The sequence below is a fragment of the Dendrobates tinctorius genome, unplaced genomic scaffold (assembly GCF_039654945.1).
Source record: "Dendrobates tinctorius isolate UK_male_01 unplaced genomic scaffold, ASM3965494v1 ptg000143l, whole genome shotgun sequence".
Taxonomy (NCBI): domain Eukaryota; kingdom Metazoa; phylum Chordata; class Amphibia; order Anura; family Dendrobatidae; genus Dendrobates; species Dendrobates tinctorius.
The window spans coordinates 32579735-32600962 of NW_027361810.1; the positions used below are offsets into that span (position 1 = coordinate 32579735).

Below are 21228 nucleotides of genomic sequence, written 5' to 3' on the forward strand. Positions count from 1 at the left end.
CAAAATCCGTGCAGATTAATCCGCAGCGGATTCCGCAGCGTGTGCACGTACCCTAACAGGATCGGATGCCCATCTAATATGTACTGTATGTGGACCTCACATCTGCTCCCAGATGGATTAGCAGAGGACATAAGGATCAAGCAGTAGATCAATTACGCGATCCTTTCGTTCCACAGGTTAGATGTTGCCAGATTAATGGCACTATTCACTTTCCATATAATGTACTGAAAAATAGGGAAAAAAACACATTTTTAAGTGAGGTGAAGTGGTGAAAACACAATTCCACCATTGTTTTGTTTGTTTATTTTTTACAGCGTTCTTTGTACTGTGAAAGGAACCTTTTACCTTGATTCTTTAGTTCAGTGTGAATACAGTGATGCCAAACATGGCGTTTTATTAACAAATTCACTAGCTCAAAAAAAAAATCAGAATTTTTTTTTTACACAATTTTTTTCTTGTCCCTCGAGATTTTGAATCTTTGATCATTGGATTGCTTGCACAGTATACTGTAATATTTATATAAATTATCTATTTTTATTGAATCTGAAGGCAGCATAATATAGAGGCAGAGATCCTGATTTCAGAGATTATTCTGCGCTGCTGATGAAATGTATGTGATTATTGTTATGCTGTAATGTCTATTGTCTGTACAAATCCCCTCTGAAATGTAAAGTGCTGCGGAATATGTCGGCGCTATAGAAATACAATTTATTGTTATATTATTAAATGACAAGCCACGATGAGTCACTCCGACTCCTTCTTTGTGGTTGTCCTGAAGGAAGAGTCAGAGTGACTCCGAAACGTGTTGACATTAAACCAGCAATTATTCTTCTCATCGTGACTTGTCGTTTAATCAGCAACGCAGGATACTTCCATCAACCTTGACATATTTGTATATACGTTAGTTCCTTTGGAAGCTGTGGTAGATGTTATTTAAGCAATTTTAGGGGTTGTCTCACCCAACACCATGGGATGAGTACCTCCCACCCTTTTGTTTTCTCCTTTCTTTATTTGTATGCTTGATTCCAGTGATGGGTCACTTGATCAGCATCTTACTGTAGTTTCATTGCAATTAGTGTTTTATCAGCAGCAGATTATCACTACATGACTAAAGGCCCCATTACATTTAGCGATGCACCAGCGATCCCGACAACAATACGACCCGGTCAGGATCGCTGGTGCATTGCTAAATGGTCGCTAGTGAGCTTCCAAACAGGCAGATCTCACAGCGATGCAGCAGCGGTCGATACTCACTTGTCAGACGCGGCGATGATGACCATCTTCCGCCTGCGTCCATGGAGTCGCTTGTCGGCGCCAGCAGGGAGGCCGGTCGGAGGTGAGTGTCACATGTAGCGATATCGCTACCGATATCGCTTGCTGCGTCACAAAATCGGTGACGCTTTAGCGATATCGCTATGTGTAAAGCCCCCTTAACTCTCCTGCCAGGCAGTCCTTCTAATCTGTGCAACCCCCGCCCCACCACTGATTGGCAGCTTGCCACAATGTACATATGAAGCAGCCAATCAGGGGTGTGGGTGGAGTTAGACACCCCTCAACAGTCATAGCACTGCTACACATACAGCAGGGAAGACAGGGATTCTATCACAACTCTACCAAGCAGCCCAGTCAGTGACACCTCTCTAGAATCAGTTTCTCTGCCACTACGTCATGCTGCTCTCAGATTACATGGCAACATTTTGCTGACAGATTCGCTTTAAGAAGCCTATCTCATCCACTGTGCATAATGTGGCAAAGTTTATGCTGCATGACAAGCATCCAAAAATATCAATGTAAGTTGTGCACTAATATTTTTTTTTAGCTTATTTTTTTTTTTTTTTGTTTAAGGGGAACCTGTCACCTCTTTTTTGGCCTACCAGCTAAAAATCTCATTTGAGTGTCAGCTATGTGTTCCACAACTAGTTCTGACTCCCCATGTGTCACCAATACAAACCTTTTTCATTTGTACTGCGCTGTATGGCAATCTGCTCGGCCCGGTCCGATGGGCGTTGTCTGTTCCGTCACTCCACCCCTCTTCGGCTTGCTGTACGCATTCTTCGCTGTGCCTGATTTTCGGTTTTGCCCTCAGTTGTGCAAAGCATACTGCGCACGCACGAGGTCACATTTCAATGCGCACACGCAAAATCCGTACTCGATCTGCGATCTTCACAGCAAGCCGAGGAGGGGTGGAGTGACGGAACAGAGGCAACACCCATCGGACCGGACCGAACAGATTAACATACAGCACGGGACAAATAAAAAAGGTTTTTATGGGTGATTCATGGGGAGTCAGGGGGTTTCAGAACTAGTTATGGAACGCATAGCTGACACTCAATTAAATGATATTTTTAGCTGGAGGTGACAGGTTCCCTTTAAAATAAAAATACTACTTTCATAAAAATGCCACACTGACATATACATAAAATATAGTACAAATACTGCTGGTTGTAACACCCCTTTAAGGGGAGTCTTGCTATGTGGCATTATTAAGAAATGCATTGCATGCTCCAGTTAGACAGAAATCACATGCGTCCTGTTAATGGAACTTTTCTCATTCCAGATGCTAAAGCATGGCCGGGCCGGTGTCCCAATGGAAGTCATGGGCCTGATGCTGGGAGAATTTGTGGATGACTACACTGTCAGAGTCATTGATGTATTTGCCATGCCCCAGTCTGGAACTGTAAGTCCTCTTAATATATAAAGTGCATCTGTTTAATAGTTAATTGTAACCTGAAAGCACCGCGGGGAAAAAATAAAAATAGAAATCTACAAATGTAAAAGTAATGAGCAAAACAAGAGAATACATGTAGAGCCAAAAATTACCACCAATAATAAAAGACAAATATATTCTTTATTAATCAATACAAATATTAAATGCCAACAATATAGGCCACTGGAGGGGAAAAAGGGACAAAAAAACGTACTGCAGGTACATACGGGAGTGCACAGAGAACAGCAGAGACCAAAAATATTAAGTATATTAATCTCTCATATATAGAGAGTAACGGGTAAGTATATAGCAATACATATGTATATCAAGATGGGGCAAGTAAATAAGGTGCACATACAGAAGATATACAAATTAGCATGCGGTAATGAAAGTGACGCTTATCCATGGTCACCGGTCTGTCAGTGCGCCTCCTCGCAGACCAGGAAAAAAATGGCAAATGTCACTTACCGTATTTTGCGGATTATAAGATGCACCGGATTATGAGATGCACCACAAATTGAGGAGAAAAATAGGAAAAAAAACCTTTTTTTAAAAAAAAAAAAATAAAATGGTGGTGCTTCTTATCTTGTTATTTACCGGGGGTGGTGGCTGCGGTGAAGCGGGGTCCCAGGGTCGCTGCTGGAGGAGGCAAGAGCGTTGCAGCAGGCCCCAGGCTGGGATGAGGCGGTGCTGCGGGGGCTCTGCCAACATCTTGTGAAAGTCCAAAGCCCCCGCAGTTACATGGTTTCGTATGCAATAGACTGGACCCTGGGGAAAATGGCTGCCGGCCGGGGGATCTCGGTAGATGAGACCTCAGCACTCATCAAGATCTCGGTAGATGAGGTCTCATTTCCCGAGATCTCCATCTGTGCATGCTCCGCCCCCGCCCGACGGTCATTTTCCCAGAGTCCAGTCTACTGCATAGGAATCCATCTAACTGCGGGGGCTCTGGGCTTTCACAAGATGTCGGCAGACACACACACACACACACACACACATCCCCCCCCCCCCTCCCCCTCTGCAGCACCGAACACACACAGTGGCGCGCCGCACTGCACATCCGGACACCCTCTCTCATCCCAGCCTGCGACCGGTAAAGTATATCCACATTATAACACGCACCCCCATTTCCCCTCCCACATTTGGGGGGAAAACAACTGCGTCTTATAATCGGAAAAATACGGTTACCGTATTTCACACACAAAAAAACTAAAAATGGTCCAGGCAAGATTGTTGGCACCCTCAACTTAATATTTGGTTACACACGCTTTGGAATAAATAACTGCAATCAATCGCTTCCTATTACGATCAACAAGCTTCTTACACCTCTCAACTGAAATTTTGGACGCAAACCCAGCTTTCTGACCTTGGGCCGCTACATTGCAACCCAAAATCCTTTGGTAATCTTCAGATTTCATGATGCCTTGAGCACACATATATATGTGTATAGTGTGTATAATATCCCAAAAAACATTTTTATAACATGTTGTGTTTTTTTTTTTTGTTTTTTTGTTATTTGTTATACACACAGTTGCAATCACATACTAAAATTCAGCCATGATTTATACATTGAGCTCAACAAATCTGCATGCAGCAAGCTCTATCTGATGGCTAGTGCCAAAAAATATAATAAAAATAACTTAATAAAGTGTGTGTAAATAATAAGGGCACACGTGTATGAGTAAATACATGGATTTGTTACCCAGAATACAAACATCCTTTCATCTTGAGACATTACATAGTTGTTTTTACAGTATGTGCAGTTCACGCTGTGACCCAAAAATTGCTTCCCTGTCCCCCATCTGAGCCTCTGTTCCTGCCTCCATCCTAGATGTGTGCTGCTTGTGAACAGCCTTTTTCCATAATGCCATCGCTAATGTTTGGATTGGCCTTACTCATAACTGTGTAGGCTTTCTACAAAACTGTCATGTTTGTCACAAATTGCTCCATTTGCTAATTAACTTGATTTTAGAAGATGAATCCGGCTTCCTGTAACAGTTTTGTGTCTTGTTTTGTAACAGCGATAACCCTTTACTAGTAGATATCTGAACAGCTTGGATTGCAACTTTCATTCCATGTTGCAAATATTGAAAGGAATTGTGCATATTCTCATTTTTTGCACATTGCAAATCTCCCGAATAAAAAAAAAAAAAAAGCCAACAACAATGTCCTTTAGGAATTCGGATGACAACGTGGGTGAAGATGTGAAATAACTGTGGCGGGGGTTTGTATTTTGTAGGGAGTCAGCGTGGAGGCGGTGGATCCCGTGTTTCAGGCTAAAATGTTGGACATGTTGAAGCAAACCGGAAGGTAAGACCATAAGCATATTAACACTAATAAATGCCTCCAGCATTTACCCCGTCCTTTCTGGTATTGGTGTATGGAATGGGCTAAGGAGCAGAGCCTCCATCTTGCCTGCCAGGTGCTGGCTCTGTTACACAGCTGGCATCTGCTTGTAACAGCAGCGGTCAAAGCTTTCTCTGATCGCTGGTGTTTTAATGACCGACATTGGCATTTCAGTAACATGATTGCCATTGACTCCCCACAATGCAATCGTGGGGTGCCTATGGGTTATTTTGGCAGCCAGTGGCCTGCTGAAGAACCCACCCCCATGGCTGCCATCTTGGTTCTATCTATGAAGGCTACGTCATTCATGGGCGTCATCAGAGAACTACAATCTGACTATACCTAGACAATGCTATGGTATTGCAGTAAATGGATCGCAGGTTCATGTCCTCTAAGACAGTGTTCCCCAACTCCGGTCCTCAAGGCCCACCAACAGGTCATGTTTTCAGGATTTCCTTAGTATTGCACAGGTGATAATTCCATCACCTGGACAGACAAGAATTCAAACACCTGAGCAATATTAAGGAAATCCTGAAAACATGACCTGTTGTTGGCTCTTGAGGACCGGAGTTCTGGAACGCTGCTCTAAGGTGAATAAAGGAAAAAAATAAATGAAAAAAAATGTAATCACATTTACCCCACTTTTGAAATTTAAAAAAAAAAAAAAAACTATTTGGTATTGCAGCATACATAAGTCAGATCAAGAAATAAAATGAATTAAACTGTACGGAAAACACAAGAGAAAAAGAAATCAAAATGTTATCGTGTTTTTTCATTTGTTTTATCTCAACCCCCCAAAAAAAGTGTTCATAACTTTTTATACCCCACGATGAACAGCATAAATATACACCTCCCCCCCAAAAAAAAAAAAAAAAACAATGGAAGAATTGCACTATCGTCACCGTTTCACTGCACTTGATGTCATGGTGTCATTAACAACTGCAATTGATCTCTCGGAAAACAAACCCTCATGCATTGGAAAAAATAAAAAAAAGTTACTGCTCTTAGAAGAAGTGGAGGAAATAATAAAAGGAATTAAATATTATTCTCACTAAAAACGCTATGCTTTTGGGATGACATCCACTCTGTCCATTTTCCACACACGAGATACATGTGAGGTGTTCTTTGGAGGCTCCTGTAGAGCTTCTTTTCGCTGCTTGTGTCTGCCTAAAGTATATGAGGCACATGGTGGTTTGAAGTGTAGGGATTTTTTTTTTTTTTTTTATTTCAGATTTCAGATCCGCAATAGCGGTCATTTCCCACTGCGGTTTTCTATCCTCAGCATGCGGCCAATATTGTGACTAGTCTCATCTGCTGTGCTGCTATAGTAATGCTCAGCTGATTTTTTTTTTTTTTTTTGCACAGATCCTCCATGTAGTCACATACCCTTAGGCGTAAGTTTTTCAAATACTTGTTTTATCTGTATTTTTCATCCATACTTCACGTATCCGTGATAAGAGAAGCTTGGAATTTTCTTTTTTCTTTTGCATCTGAAAAAGCAGATTTCACACTGATGGTAAAAATCATATCCTGCACATCGGGGGCTGCCATTTTTATTTGCTGGTGTGTAAAGGCCCCGTCACACACAGCGATCTCTCCAGCGATATCGCTGTATGTGACATGGATCAGCGACCGGCCCCCCCTGCCGGGTATCGCTGATCGCGCTCCAATGTCCTGGGCCATTTTTTGATCGTTGGTCTCCCGCTGCGTGTGGCAGCGAGAGATCAGCGACGCAGGACGCTGGTTTCCAGGGTAAACAGCGGGTATCTAAGAGCCGCGCGGCTCTTAGATACCCGCTGTTTACGTTGGTAACCAGCGTGCTCGCTGGTCCTGATCGCTGGAGGGGCTGTCTATGTCCCAACGATCCCATCCATGTCGGATCGTTGGTGGGATCGCTGGGACATCGTTATGTGTAACGGGGCCTTAAGTGTCTGAGCACAACACTTGTACACACCGTAAATACGGCAGCTCCAGGCCTTGTGAGATTGCACTTTTAGACCATTAAAAAAAGTTAATATATATTTTTTTTTTATTATTAAAATATTAGTACTTAATGTTTTTTCAATTGTTAGGCCTCTTTCACACATCAGTTTTTCGCCGTCAGGCGCGATCCGGCTTTTTTTTGTAAAACCGGATCTGGCAAAATGCAATGCCGGATCCAGTTTTTCCCCATTGACTTGCATTAGCGCCGGATCGTGCCGGATGGCATTGCGTTTCATCCGTTTTTTGCCGGATCCAGCTACTTGTCTCATTCCGGTGTCAGGAAAAAACGGCTACTGTAACGTTTTTTGTCTCCGGCAAAAAAGCCGGAAACGCCGGATCCGACGCTTCCGGCTCTTTGCCACAATGAAAGTCTATGGGCTCCGGAATGCGCCGGATCCAGAAAAAGACGGATCCAGCCACCGGATCCGTTTTTTTAAGTCTGCGCATGCTCAGATCCAATTGGCCAGCCCCCAGGAAACAGATATAACCTGCTAGACGGATCCGGCAGAAAAACGGATCCGTTTCTACAGTTCTCCAAAATTTATGCTGGATCCGTTTTTTCTAAAAATAGCCGGATCCTGCCTGACGGCAAAAAACTGATGTGTGAAAGTAGCCTTAGGGAAAAAACTTTTTTTGATGCATTCCACTTAAGTACAATCATGCCTCTCCATTCACTCCCGACTGACGTGGGAAAGAGCAGGACATCTGGATTGGGTAAATTCCCAGCAATCTTATCTGTGGCTAATAAATGACACTTTTGTGGGAAAACCTTTTGAAGTGCACAGGTTAAATTAAACAAACGCGTATAATATACATAGAAAAAGGTCTGTTTACTTTTATTCCAAAGAAGGTGGAAATAGAATGCAAAGATTAGATGCCGAACCAAACTGTCTCAGCTGAATTTATTTTTATTTTCATAGCTTGTATAGCGCCATTAATTCCACAGTGATCTACAGATATCGCCATCGCTGTCCTCACTGGGGCTCACAACCTAAATGTCTTTGTAGTGTGGGAGGAAACCCACGGGGAGAACATACAAACTCCTTGCAGGTATTGTCTTTTGTGGGATTTGAACCCAGGACCCCAGCATTGCAATGCTGCACTGCTATCCACTGAGCCACCATGCTGTCATTCCCACTATCGCTAGCCCAGGTGTCGCTGGTCCCGCTGCTGTCATTCTTGCACACGCTAATACTTGCGGTTCAGTATCGCACGTGAGAAGGTAGTGAGATTTGCAGTCATGGTTGGTCCTAATTGCTTTATTAGTAAACAGTCCTGTCTGGCGAATCGCCAAATGCTAATCCGGCTCATCATCATCATCCCCATCTTCTATGCAGTTTTATTCTTTACCTCTCAACAGTTGTCATGTACGCGCTCAAAATTCTTATACTGCAAGAGGAGAGAAAAAAAAAAAACTTCAAAATTAATGTTAGCAAAAGGCTCAGCAGCTGAGCGGAACAGTGCAAATTGCTTTTTGACTGGGTTCCTAGTTGTACTGCTGGTTTAATTGATATTTAAAGAGAAGATATTTACTCAAGTGCTGAAAGGGTAAAAACTGGCTCAGGGAAGGTGTGGTAACAGGGTGAAGTACTGAAAGCACGATCTACTACCGCTAATGTGTATCCCTTAATGATAGCACTCCTTTGTCACACTTATTCATGTTCATGCTTTCTCATGGCGAACATTCCTAATGGCGCCTCTTTCACACCGTTCAATTTCCTCTTTCCAGTTCTAATTTATACCCTGTGTTAGTTTTAATGCCTCTTTCCATATCGCAACCGTGTTTGGAAACCTGAGCCCCGTCTTCTCGTTCCAGGCCTGAGATGGTGGTCGGATGGTACCACAGTCACCCCGGTTTTGGTTGCTGGCTCTCCGGAGTTGATATCAACACCCAGCAGAGCTTCGAAGCCTTATCCGAACGAGCCGTAGCCGTGGTAGTCGATCCCATTCAGAGTGTTAAAGGAAAGGTAAAGTACAAGCTGTTTATTTACCAGCTCGGTCATGTAAATGTTGCATGTGTGTATTTTTTTTTTTTTCTGTAATTTTCCACATTTTTTTTATTTTTTTAGATTTCTTTTTTTTTTTTTTTTTTTTTTCCAAATACTTCGATGAGTAATTACAACATTGCCTTCTTCCCAAGAGCCTTGTTTGTCCGTGCTTGAGATGGCTCATGTAGCATGAATGAGCCGTCTCATCCCTTTTGGTTAATCGGACACTGATGACTTTTTTTTTTTTTTTTTTTAAATAAAATGTTAGAGAGTTTTTAAGGATTATTGGGTTGTTTCTCAATCCCATCGGGCCGTAGACTTTCCCCTAAATATCTCGGCACAACCCTTCCACTCCGAAGGATTTAGTCTACAAGATGTTTAAAGTTTCCCCCCCGAAGACCATGTCCCCCAGCACCTCACTTATTTTTTTTCCTCTTTTTTTTTTTCTCGTCAGAAAGCACCAATGAGTAATTTCAACACGTCTATTGCCTTTGAAAATAAATTAACTTGCAAAGCGTATCGGGTTGTAGTTGTCCTTTGTTTAAGTCTCTTTTGTTCTTGTTTGGTTTCCTTTTTGCTTTTTTTTTTTTTTTTTTTTTTATTATTTCGCTTCAGCCCCATATGCCATTTTCCTATTTCCTGCCTCGTGACAGCAGGGTGCAGGTCTATTATCACCTTCACAGAGCTGTCTGCAAATGTGAGAGGCAATTCGATTTTGCTCAGCCACAGGGAGAGTGGATTAGATAAAAAATATAAAAAAAAAAATTAAAAATCCGAAGCTCCTGAAATTGGCTGGAATGGTTTACTGCTTTAAGACGCTGCTGAGGTGTCTTGTTGGAACATGTCACTTCCATTGTAATGTAAAATAATAGATATGATAAAATGATCGCAATGCATTATTAGAGAAGTTTGCCTTCCCCTTAAAATAGCTCGTCATTATGGAGCTCGCTAAACATCGCGCTCCGCAGCGCAAGCACCAACACTTTTTTTTTTTTTCTGTTTTGGGGGGAGGGGGTAAGGTATATGATACATAGAAGCTGTTCATTGGCATATATCACTGGGGGAACGAAAAACATTTATTTCACAAGTTGACTTAAGTTTTAATTGCTGTGAATGTAGTATATTACCCGAGAAATAATTGCTTTTTGCTGGGGTGGGGGTAAGCGGAATGTCTTGAATGACTGGGCCCTAATTAACTAATAAACTAATTGGTTCAGCAATGTTTAATTAGCAAACATATTGGATCGCTGTCTGGGGTAATTTGGGACTGCTAATGTTTAAGAACTATTTGGCAGCCCATAGAACATTGTACAGTCCCCGTCATTGAAGAGACGAACCTCAGTCCTATTCTGTAAGTGATATCACATGATAACGCTAACGTATTGCCCTTAGAATTTATATTTTTCTACCAAGAAGTAATTTATATGCTCGCAGGTGCATGAAATACATCTATATGTTATTCATTCTAACTGTAAGTCCTAACTAGCTAAAGCCGATTAGAACCTAGGAGGACTTGTTTTACAGAAAAATAAATAAAAATAAACCGGTGCAGTAAATGATTGTAGTGTAAGCCCAGATTTACAGGGCAGAATTTACCCATGTAGTCATCCTCTGTGTAAATATCAATGAGGAACTGAGCATAATGTCTAAATAGATATGTAACAGATGGATATAATATAAATGAAATAGATAAGGGATAGATGCATATGGGAAGGATGGGTGGCTATGGAATGGATCCATTTGAAATGGTATGGGGGTGGTTGAGTGGATTGTGATGGCTAAGGGATAGATGGATATGTGCTGGATGGATTGATGAATGTGTGATGGAGGGATGGCTAGGAGATAGATGGGATGAATGTGGGATGGAGGGACGTTAGGAGATGTATGAATGCATGATGGAAGGATGACTAGAAGATGGATGTGGGATGAAATGACGACTAGGAGATGGATGGCTGTGGGATTAATGGATGGATGTGGGATGGAGAGACTGCTAGTAGACGGATAGATGTGGGATGGAGGGGCGGCTAGCAGAAGGATGTGGGATGGAGGGACGGCTAGGAGATGGATGCGGGATGGAGGGACGGCTAGGAGATGGATGCGGGATGGAGGGACGGCTAGGAGATGGATGCGGGATGGAGGGACGGCTAGGAGATGGATGCGGGATGGAGGGATGGCTAGGAGATGGATGCGGGATGGAGGGACGGCTAGGAGATGGGTGCGGGATGGAGGGACGGCTAGAAGATGGATGCGGGATGGAGGGACGGCTAGGAGATGGATGCGGGATGGAGGGACGGCTAGGAGATGGATGCGGGATGGAGGGACGGCCAGGAGATGGATGCGGGATGGAGGGACGGCCAGGAGATGGATGCGGGATGGAGGGACGGCCAGGAGATGGATGTGGGATGGAGGGACAGCTTGGAGGTGGAAGGATGTGAGATGGAGGGACGGCTAGGAGATGGATGGATTTTGAATGGAAGGGCGGCTAGGAGGTGAATGGATGTGGGATGGAAGGACGGCTCCGAGACTGATGGATGTATGATGGAAGAACAGCTAGGGGACAGACTGATATGGGGACAGATAGACGTAGGAACTGCTAGTAGACGGATGAATGTAAGATGGAGGGACGTCTAGGAAACTGATAGATTTAGAATGACTGGATTAGATAGCAATAAGAGATGCCTTTATAGACATGATATAGATGGATGGGTATAGTATAGATATACCGTAATTCATGTATATGATGTGATCTAGTTGGATGGATAGCCATGAGATGGATATTATATGGATGGAGGAGTAGATAGTTATAAATGGTTTGATGGTGAGATTACAAACACCCAAGTCTTGTAGAAAGGAGCTTGTGATGATAAGTACCTGGTTCTGTCTGATATCTGGGAGAGACATTGGGTCACACCTTAGGCAGTCTAGATCAGTCTGTATTGATCCTGCAATACAAAGGGCTGGTAAATAGCACTGATTGCACAGACAGATAAGAAGATGGATCTTATTTATGTACTGATGTGTGGTTATTTTTAGATAACTTTCCTTGAACTGAAATTGTTATTGAAGTTCACATAAATGTGTTACATAAAATAATTTTGCTGCTTTTATTTTTTTGCACCCCATGTTTCAGCTTTTTCCCTGCAGCCTTGAATGGGTTAACCCTGACTGCCACTTATAGGTATTTCCAAGTTGTGTAGTAAATAGAGTTGAAGTGATGAATCCTCCAAGGAAACGGTGAGAAAATGCACATACTCCAAGGAATCTGTTTTCTGCAGCCAAAATTGACTCGGTATAAATAATTTGAAGGCGTCTTAACTTCGAGCACACAATCACATCATTTCACTGATATTCCTTTGGCATGAGCCCGTTTCAGTTGTTTGTGCTTTTCAGCGAAAATGGCATAAAACATCCTGATTTCCCTGAATTTTTTATGCCTAGGGGCTTACGGCCGACGGGAGATGATGTTTATCACTCATGGCCGCCTGACAGAGCACAGCAGCAGAAGTAACGTACCCAGAGCTGCGCTCGCAGGGTCACATGTCCACCATAAATGTTTAAAGATCCTGCAGGCTTCTCAAGGAGCTGATGGCTGATCTGTTGCAGGTGATAAAAGATGTTTAGATGGGACATTAGTTGGTGTTTTTTTTTCCTTCTTATTCCACACCTGGCAAATCAACAATGCTTGTCTGATCACAGAATACATTACAATAACATGGTCGACTTAAAATCGCACTGGTGCGCGCAGGTTCCCGAAAGTGGCGAATCAAACGCAGCCCTGATATCCCTGGGAAAAGCAAGCGGCGGGCATACTTCTGGTGTATGTAATATCCTGCCGAGTAAATTACAGAGCACGGTACCATCGCGCTTTCCGTTCTGTAAGCTTTCCTTAGTCACAGGCCCATTTTTATGCTTTCATCATTAAGGCTACTTTCACATTTCCGTTTTGAAGCATCAGGCGCGATGCGGCGAAAAATGGAAAAACCGGATCCGGCGCCTGCTGCCACCGGATCCAGCTTTTTTCCCATAGACTTACATTATCGCCGCATTGCGCCTGATGGCCATGCGGCGTGTCCGGCTTTAGCCGGAAACGGCAAAAAATGCCTGTCCTGTGTCTGCAAAAAAACGTTCAATGCAACGTTTTTTTACAGCGCCGGACCGATTTTTTGCAGAGCGCATGCGCGAAGACTCTCTTCCCTCTCCCTCTCCTGCACCTTATCCGGCAAAAACAGATGATCCGGCGGGCTGCGGCTCTGACAACTTTTCGCCGCAGCCCACCGGATTTAAAATCCGGAAATGTGAAAGTAGCCTTAATTTTTCTGATTACGGTAGTCTTTATTAGCCTGCAGTTACACATCTGTTCGACACGTCCTGCTGCTCTCCTTTTTTTTTTTTTTTTCCATGAACATCACACTCATGGTTGTATTGACTCATAGTACACATCCCGGGTCCTTGTCTCCAGTCCGTGAGGCTCAGAGCAGGTCCTTTTCTCATACGTTTTGCGGCTCAGTTTTGGCCTGTAAGGCTATGTTCACACTTTGCGTTTGCATTTCTGCAGGCAAAACCTGCTCGAAACTGCTACAAAAAAAGCAGGTTTTGCTGCGTTTTTGTTGTCTTTTTTTTTTTGCATGCTGATAGTTTATCATTATACAATTTCCTTAAGGTTTTTGCACACAAAAACGCAGCGATAACAATACCTGCATATTTTTTTTTTTTTTGCAGCGTTGAGTGAAGTGACATGCTGCAGTTTTCCAAATCGGTCAGGAAAATAAAACCAAGCTGTGTGCGTGAGATTTATGAAATCTCCTAGGCTTTGCTGGTACTATAAAACACAGCTTATAGTTTGCATTAAAAAAACGCAGCAAAAACGCAACATGTGAACACAGCCTAAACAGGACATGTCGGCAAAATTTTGGTTTGTAAAGTAAAAACATGGCTCTAATGGTGCTTTCATGCAGATTAAAGTGATGCTTTTTTTTTTTTAATAAAGAAATTTGTGTTCACGTTCTCAAGTAATCACCCATTGATGTTACCCGCTAATGAGACGCAAGTACAGCAGGATGGAGGTTACACTTGGTCTTCTCTTGCCAGTCCAAATTATCGCCATACCCCCCCCCCCCCCCCATCTGCCTCTGGTCTTCTACAGGTCACTGCATTTTCTCCTTCGTCTCATTGGGGGACACAGGTACTGTGGGTGTATGCTACCGGCATCTGGAGGCTAACACTAGGCAAACAAAGCAAGGTTAGCTCCTCACTCGCCCTAACTACGGGTGGAAACCAGTTTTTTGCTTAGTGTCTATGGAGGCACACGTCTGGTCTTTTTTCTCCAGACTTTTTTGTTCCATGAAGATTAGAAGGGGCAACGGATCCTATTGAAAGGGTCCGATTTCCCCAAACCAACAACGGGCGAGCATCATCTCCACGTATCCTTTCCCGCACCGTGGGACAAATCTGGGAAATTACCCAGAATTTTTTATTTTAGTTTGTTTTTTTTCTTTTATTTTTTTCTAAGAAGATGAGACAGGGGCAACGGATCCTATTGAAAGGGTCCGATTTCCCCAAACCATCAACGGGCGAGCACGTGAGAGTGTCCCTCCACGTATCCTCTTCCGCGACGTGGGACATTATGCCGGACCTAGCCCTGTCCACCCCTAGGTACAGAAGCCATGGGCTATACAGAGGCACAAAACGGTCCGAGCTGCCCCCACTGCTCCACCAACGCAAGACGGAGGTGCTGCAAGGCGGCGGACGGTCCCTCTCCTCGGCTTGGCTGGGCGGAGTTTGGGTGCCTGCACCGTCCTGGATCCCCCCACCAACCCCGGTTTCCCTGGTTTGCCTACCTGTGGAGTTATTCGGATGAAGGTACTGGGCATGGGGTGGTCTCGGCACCTGCTAGCTGAGGGCGTTCATCAGATGTGGGGGCTCCTGGGCAGCAGCAGGCAGTGGGGGTTTTTTCCCTGCCCCTCCTTAACTAGTGGGGCCGGAGAAAGAAGGAAAAAAAGAAAGTCATAGCAGCGCTGGCGCCGCATCGGTCGCTACGGCGATGCCGCGACCACCGTGGGCAGTGTTAAATTTAGGCCCCGGTTTTTGGTCAGGCTAGGCCACGGCGGAAGTTCCCGGCCGCGCAGCGTCACTTCCGGGGGGCCGCCCCCTGGAGCTGGGCGGGCGCCGGATTAAGTTTAGACCCTGGCTTCAGATCGGGGTAGGCTGCAACCAGAGAAGTGGCGGCCTGCCCCACGGAGGATTGTTGTTGCTGCGGTGTGCTTCAACTGTGCGGGGGACGCAGAACAGGTGAGGACAGCTTCGCTGCGGAGGCCCACTAGAGACTAAGGGGGCTCCTCCCTCTCCTTTAGAGAGCGAAAAGGAAAAGAAAAAAAGAGGTTTTATATATAATATATATATATACCACCGCCTGGCAGCAGTATGGCTGGGAAAGGGAAGACGCACACCTTTCTATATGCTGCATGCATTTCGTGTAGGGCTGCGTTTCCGCGAGCGCAGAGCGGCAAATTGTGCGAGGTCTGCGACTCTGAACGTGCCCAGGAGCGCCCCCCGGCGTCTGAGCCCAGAGAACCGAATGCTCCCGAATGGGCTCGGTCATTGTCACAGTCTATGGCTTTGCTTACAAAGGTGATCGAGTCCCTTCACGCCCCAAAGGGGGGCAAGGATAGGGGCTCGCTTATCTGGGAAGGGTCCTCCTCACAGGAACATCCGGCCTGCAGGGGCCGCTCCCATGCCAGACAGGTGCGAAGGAAACTAACCCGCACGAGGTCCCCTGACTGATCCGGTGCCTCGGCATCCAGGAGTGCAGCATCACGCTCCCTTTCACCAGCGAGCGAACAGAGTTCAGATCATGACTCAGACGAGCCATTTGATCTAGATACACCGGGGTGTCGGGAGACAGTGGACAGTCTCATTGAAGCTGTCAGTCAGACCCTGGGGATTGAGGATGGGGCTACCTTGGCCTCGAGCCATAAGGTAGCCTTTAAGCGGGCCAGGCAACCGCATAGAGTATTTGGCACTCACCCAGAATTTGAGGACATAATGCATCGGCACAGAGAACGCCCAGATAGGCGCTTCTCGGGCCAGAAGGCTGTAGAGGCAAGATATCCCTTTGCCCCAGAACTCTGTAAAAAATGGGCGGAATCCCCTGTAATGGACCCCCCAGTGTCACGCCTGGCCTCGAAGTTTCTGTTATCGGTGCCTAGTGGCTCGTTCGTTAAGGACCCCACTGATAGGCTCATAGAGAGCCTGGCACGATCAGTTTTTGAGGTATCAGGCTCAGCGCGCGCGCGCTCCCTCGTTCGCGGCAACATGGGTAGCCAAAGCATGATGTCATGGTCAGAGGCTTTGAGTAAGGCTTTGCAGGATAGAGACCTGCCTGCGGTGGTGTCTGAGGTCGCAAGTCAGATTGCCATGGCGGGAGACTACTTAATTAATGCTTCTTTGGATGCAGCCAATTGTGCAGAATTTGCAGCCGCTAACGCGAAAGCCATTAGGAGAGCCCTCTGGTTAAGAACCTGGCGAGCCGATTCAATCTCCAAGAAGTCCATGACTTCCTTGCCCTATCAGGGAAGGCCGCCTGTTCGGGGAAGAGTTAGATCAATTCATCTCTGATGCTACAGGAGGAAAAAGCAGCTCCCTCCCGCAGCAAAAGGTTAAACAGCCTTTTCGCCAGGCCCCGGCATGTTTTCGAGCCTTTCGCAACATCGGGTGGATGGCATGAGCCAGCCTGGCCGGTCCAGCTCGCTCCAACCAGGATAGGGAGCGACAGGTTTCATATAGACCCAATCCAGGGGGAAGGATGCGCCCTCGCCAGCCCAGGTCGAGAGGTGCCAGGGCCCAGAGGCCCGCAGCCAAATGACTCGGAGCCCCTGGGAGGCGACACCAGCAGGGTGGGCGGCCGCCTTCTCTTTTTTCGTCATGTTTGGGCCAAGGTAGCACACGACTCATGGGGGACGGAACTAGTGTCTTTGGGGTACAAAATAGAATTCATTAGGTACCCCCAACACGGTTTTTTCTCTCCCGACTTCCCAAGGTAAGGTCCCGGGCAAAGGCGCTGCAAGGGGCCATCGATGCACTCCAATACAACGGAGTCATTGTTCCCGTACCAGAGCTCCTTTTGAGCCGCTTCAGTATATCTGTCGTACCTCTCCTGGAAGGTGGTATTTTTGGTAGCCATTACTTCCGTTAGCCGCCAGCTTCAAGACTCGTCTCTGTCTTGCCGGGCACCTTTTCTCATTTTCTTCAAGGATAAGGTGGTCCTTAGACCTGCTCCCCCCTTTCTGCCGAAGGTCGTGTTTTCATTCCACATCAATACATCAATGAGGACATTGTCTTGCCTTCGTTTTGTCCAGCGCCAGTACATCGTGTGGAAAAAGCTCTTCACGCTTTAGACCTGGTGAGAGCACTCAAGAGGTACGTGTCACGGACGGCACCCTTTCGTCAGACGGGCACGCTATTCGTGCTCCCTGAAGGGCAAAGGAAGGGACTTGCTGCCTCGAAATCGACCATAGCCAGATGGATCCGTTCAACTATTCAGGAGGCTTATCGTATCAGAGGTGCGCCGATTTCTTCGTGGATCAAACAAGGGGAAGGAAGAAAGAGACAGACTTCCTGACAACAAAACTGGTCAATGAATAAAATTGCTTTATTGAGGATACAGGGCAAAGGACTATACCATAAAAAATTGTAACAGTTGGTAAATTGTCATAAAAAAGGTACCAGAGGTCCTCACATGTCAAACAAATGTAACCCAAATGGGAAGGACAAAAAAAGAAACACACACAGAAATGTTATGACAACCCCACAAGGTATAAAGTGGGAGCAAAAACCCACTCAGTGTAGCAGTGATGTCATTATATGATATAGCACACAGTCATGACATACCCACCGGGTACCTGGTCCTTTCACCTGTCGTTGTGCACGGACACTTTAATTGGTAATGTAGGACAGATTTACATATGTATTTTCTCTTGTCATGACCCTGTGCAATCCATACTTAGGGATACTACTGCCATATACAGTGGGCTTTGTTCCCACACTACCCTCTGTATGTCATGACTGTGTGCTATATCATATAATGACATCACTGCTACACTGAGTGGGTTTTTGCTCCCACTTTATACCTTGTGGGGTTGTCATAACATTTCTGTGTGTGTTTCTTTTTTTGTCCTTCCCATTTGGGTTACATTTGTTTGACATGTGAGGACCTCTGGTACCTTTTTTTATGACAATTTACCAACTGTTACAATTTTTTATGGTATAGTCCTTTGCCCTGTATCCTCAATAAAGCAATTTTATTCATTGACCAGTTTTGTTAGGAAGTCTGTCTCTTTCTTCCTTCCCCTTGTTTGCATTTGTTTGACAAACGGTCTTCACTTAGTCCATAACATCATATACATTATGGGTTATCATCATTTCCTTAGTGGGTAACATACATTATACTTTATACCCTATTACGTTAGTTATGTTGGTGTGTGTGCCATTTTTATTTCTCTTCGTGGATCAAAGCGCACTCGGGCAGTGGGCGCCTCTTGGGCGCTTCGACATCAGGCTTCAGTGAAGCAGGTTTGCAAAGCAGCAACCTGGTCCAGCCTGCACACGTTTACTAAACATTACAATGTCCATACTCAGGCCTCAGCGGATGCGAGCCTGGGTAGAAGGATTATCCAAACAGCGGTGTCGCACCTTTAAGACAAGAGGTGCATGTAGCTTGGATCGGTGAGTCAATCTCCCACCCAGGTACTGCTTTAGGACGTCCCACAGTACCTATGTCCCCCAATGAGACGAAGGAGAAACATGGATTTTTGTGAGTACTCACCGTAAATCCTTTTCTCCGAGATGCTCATTGGGGGGACACAGCATCCACCCTATTAGCCGGTTGGCTCGTGTTTATTTAATTAATGTGCTTTTTTTCATGAATGTCAGAGTGGTCCCTTGCCAGACACATTATTTACTGCATTAAGGCTGATTGTTATTGTTCTCCTACTGCTTTTGCACTAAACTGGTTTCCGCCCGCAGTTAGGGCGAGGGTGTATACGGCGGGGGAGGAGCTAACCTTGTGTTGTTTGCCTAGTGTCAGCCTCCAGATGGCGGTAGCATGCACCCACAGTACATGTGTCCCCCAATGAGCGTCTCGGAGAAAAGGATTTTACGGTAAGTACTCACAAAAATCCATGTTTCAGTGACATGCCTGTTTTACCCAAAATAACACTCTGGTCCCGACACGGTCGCTGGTGGCACCTACACAGATAAATTATCTATTCAACTATGTCATATGGAAGTGATGGCGCATGCTCCCTCAGCAAAGGCGGTGCCTGCCAAAATCTCAGTGCAAGAGGCCTGGTGCACTATTCCACCACCCACTGACTTTTTTTTTTTTTTTTTTTTTTTTTTTTACGCTCCGCCTCCCACACTCATGATTTGACAGTGCTGACATTTTAGGCACAAAGGCACACTGAGCCGCTTGGCCACACTAAAGATGCACCAAGCACCGTAATTGGCATATTCGCTTAAACATGCGTTTCGTCAGAACAGAAGTAGCGATTAGAAGACTAAAGATGCAATTGTTATAAAAGCTATATCCCTTGTGTGCCTAGTTTATACTGTTAGCTTGGGATCTCTTTAAGGGGATTTTGAGATAAGTTAAAAAAAAAAAAAAAAAAAAAAGGAGCTCAGAACTCTAAAGAAATGGCTAGAAATCTTTTTTTTTTTTTTTTTTTTTTTTCCCCAGATTTTTTTACTCTGAAATATTTCAGTGCCAAGATTATAAATTATTAAATTTAGAAATGTAAACGATGACAGGTCAAACATGCGGCGAAACCTTAGTCACTGGTGGTGCTCGTACAGATTTAGGCTGTGTGCACACGCTGCGGAATCCGCTGCGGATTAATCCGCGCGGATTTTCAAAATCCGCAGATAAATCCGCAGTTCAAAATACCTGCAGTTTATCCTGCGGTTTTGCCCTGCGGTTTTACCATCTCCACAATGGAGGAGATGGTAAACCGCTGCGGAATCCGCAGAAAGAATTGACATGTCAATTCTTTCTGCGGTTTAGAACCTGCAGAAAGAATTGACATGTCAATTCTTTCTGCGGTTTAGAATCCGCAGAAAATCCGCGCGGAAAATTCAGCAGCATCTGAACTGCGGTTTCCATTTCCCATAGGGAATAATGGTACTGTACACCGCAGCAGAAACTGCTGCGGATCCGCAGGGAAAAATCCGCTGCGGAACCGCAGCAGAATCCGCAGCGTGTGCACACACCCTAAAAGGGAAGCTGTTACCAGATTTTTGCCACCTAATCAGAGAGCAGCATGATGTAAAAACAGACACCCTCATTCCAGCCATGTATCACTTAGTGGGCTGCTTAGTATAGATTTTATATAATCATTGTTTTATCAGCAGAAAGTTATCACTAGAGGACTTAGTAAAAATGCTACCATGTAGTCCTCTGTATTCATGAGCCCTGTATAACTTCGCCCACACCACTGATTGACAGCTTTGTGCACATTGTGCATAGGCAGAAATTTGTCGATCATTGGTGTGAGTGAGATTATACAGAGCTCACCATTCGGAGAACTTGTAAATTGCCAGTAGAGAAAACAGATTTTATCAAAATGACAGCAAGCAGACCAGTAAGTGACACATCACTGGAATCAGGGTTTCTGCTCTTACTTTCTGCTGCTCTCATATGGAGTAGCAAAAACCTGCTAACGCATAGCTGACCCTTTGACTCCTCGCTTAGCCGGTGGCTTTTTTTCCCCTCCAACTTCCCCGTACACATGTCAGCTAGGCACACGCATGTTTAGAATGGGGACAGATAAAAAAGCCACCGGAGTTATTTCTGCCACTTAACTTGTTTTCCTCTATCATCTGCGGTCTATCTGAGTCATCAAATCCCAGTTCACAGAGTACCCTAAAATCTGCAGGTTCTAGTAACTTTTCTCTAATGTGCTTGGCCACCTTGTTAGTCCCCCAGAATCGTCCATGCTAGGTTAGATTTTGTTGTTTGGTGGACCCAAACCTCCAAATCAGTCTTCTCAGAAATCGCATCGGAATCAATCACCATTACTGAACCTCAAGCTGATGTTCATAGCTATAAATTAGAATTAAGTACCAGGAAAAGTTAGTCCTTACAACCAAGGACTTGTGGGCTCATGTTGCGCTTAACCGAATTCCCAGTAAGTCAGGCTCACCGCTATAAAA

General features: G+C 44.9%; 1 protein-coding gene across 1 annotated transcript in view; it reads left to right on the plus strand.

Annotated features, from left to right (window-relative positions):
- Positions 1-21228, plus strand: part of PSMD14 (proteasome 26S subunit, non-ATPase 14) — an 86047-nt gene that overhangs the window by 33102 nt on the left and 31717 nt on the right. The window contains exons 4-6 of the mRNA XM_073545731.1: positions 2558-2677; positions 4947-5017; positions 8853-9003. Coding sequence (XP_073401832.1) covers positions 2558-2677; positions 4947-5017; positions 8853-9003 — 342 coding nt within the window. The remainder of the gene's footprint in view (positions 1-2557; positions 2678-4946; positions 5018-8852; positions 9004-21228) is intronic.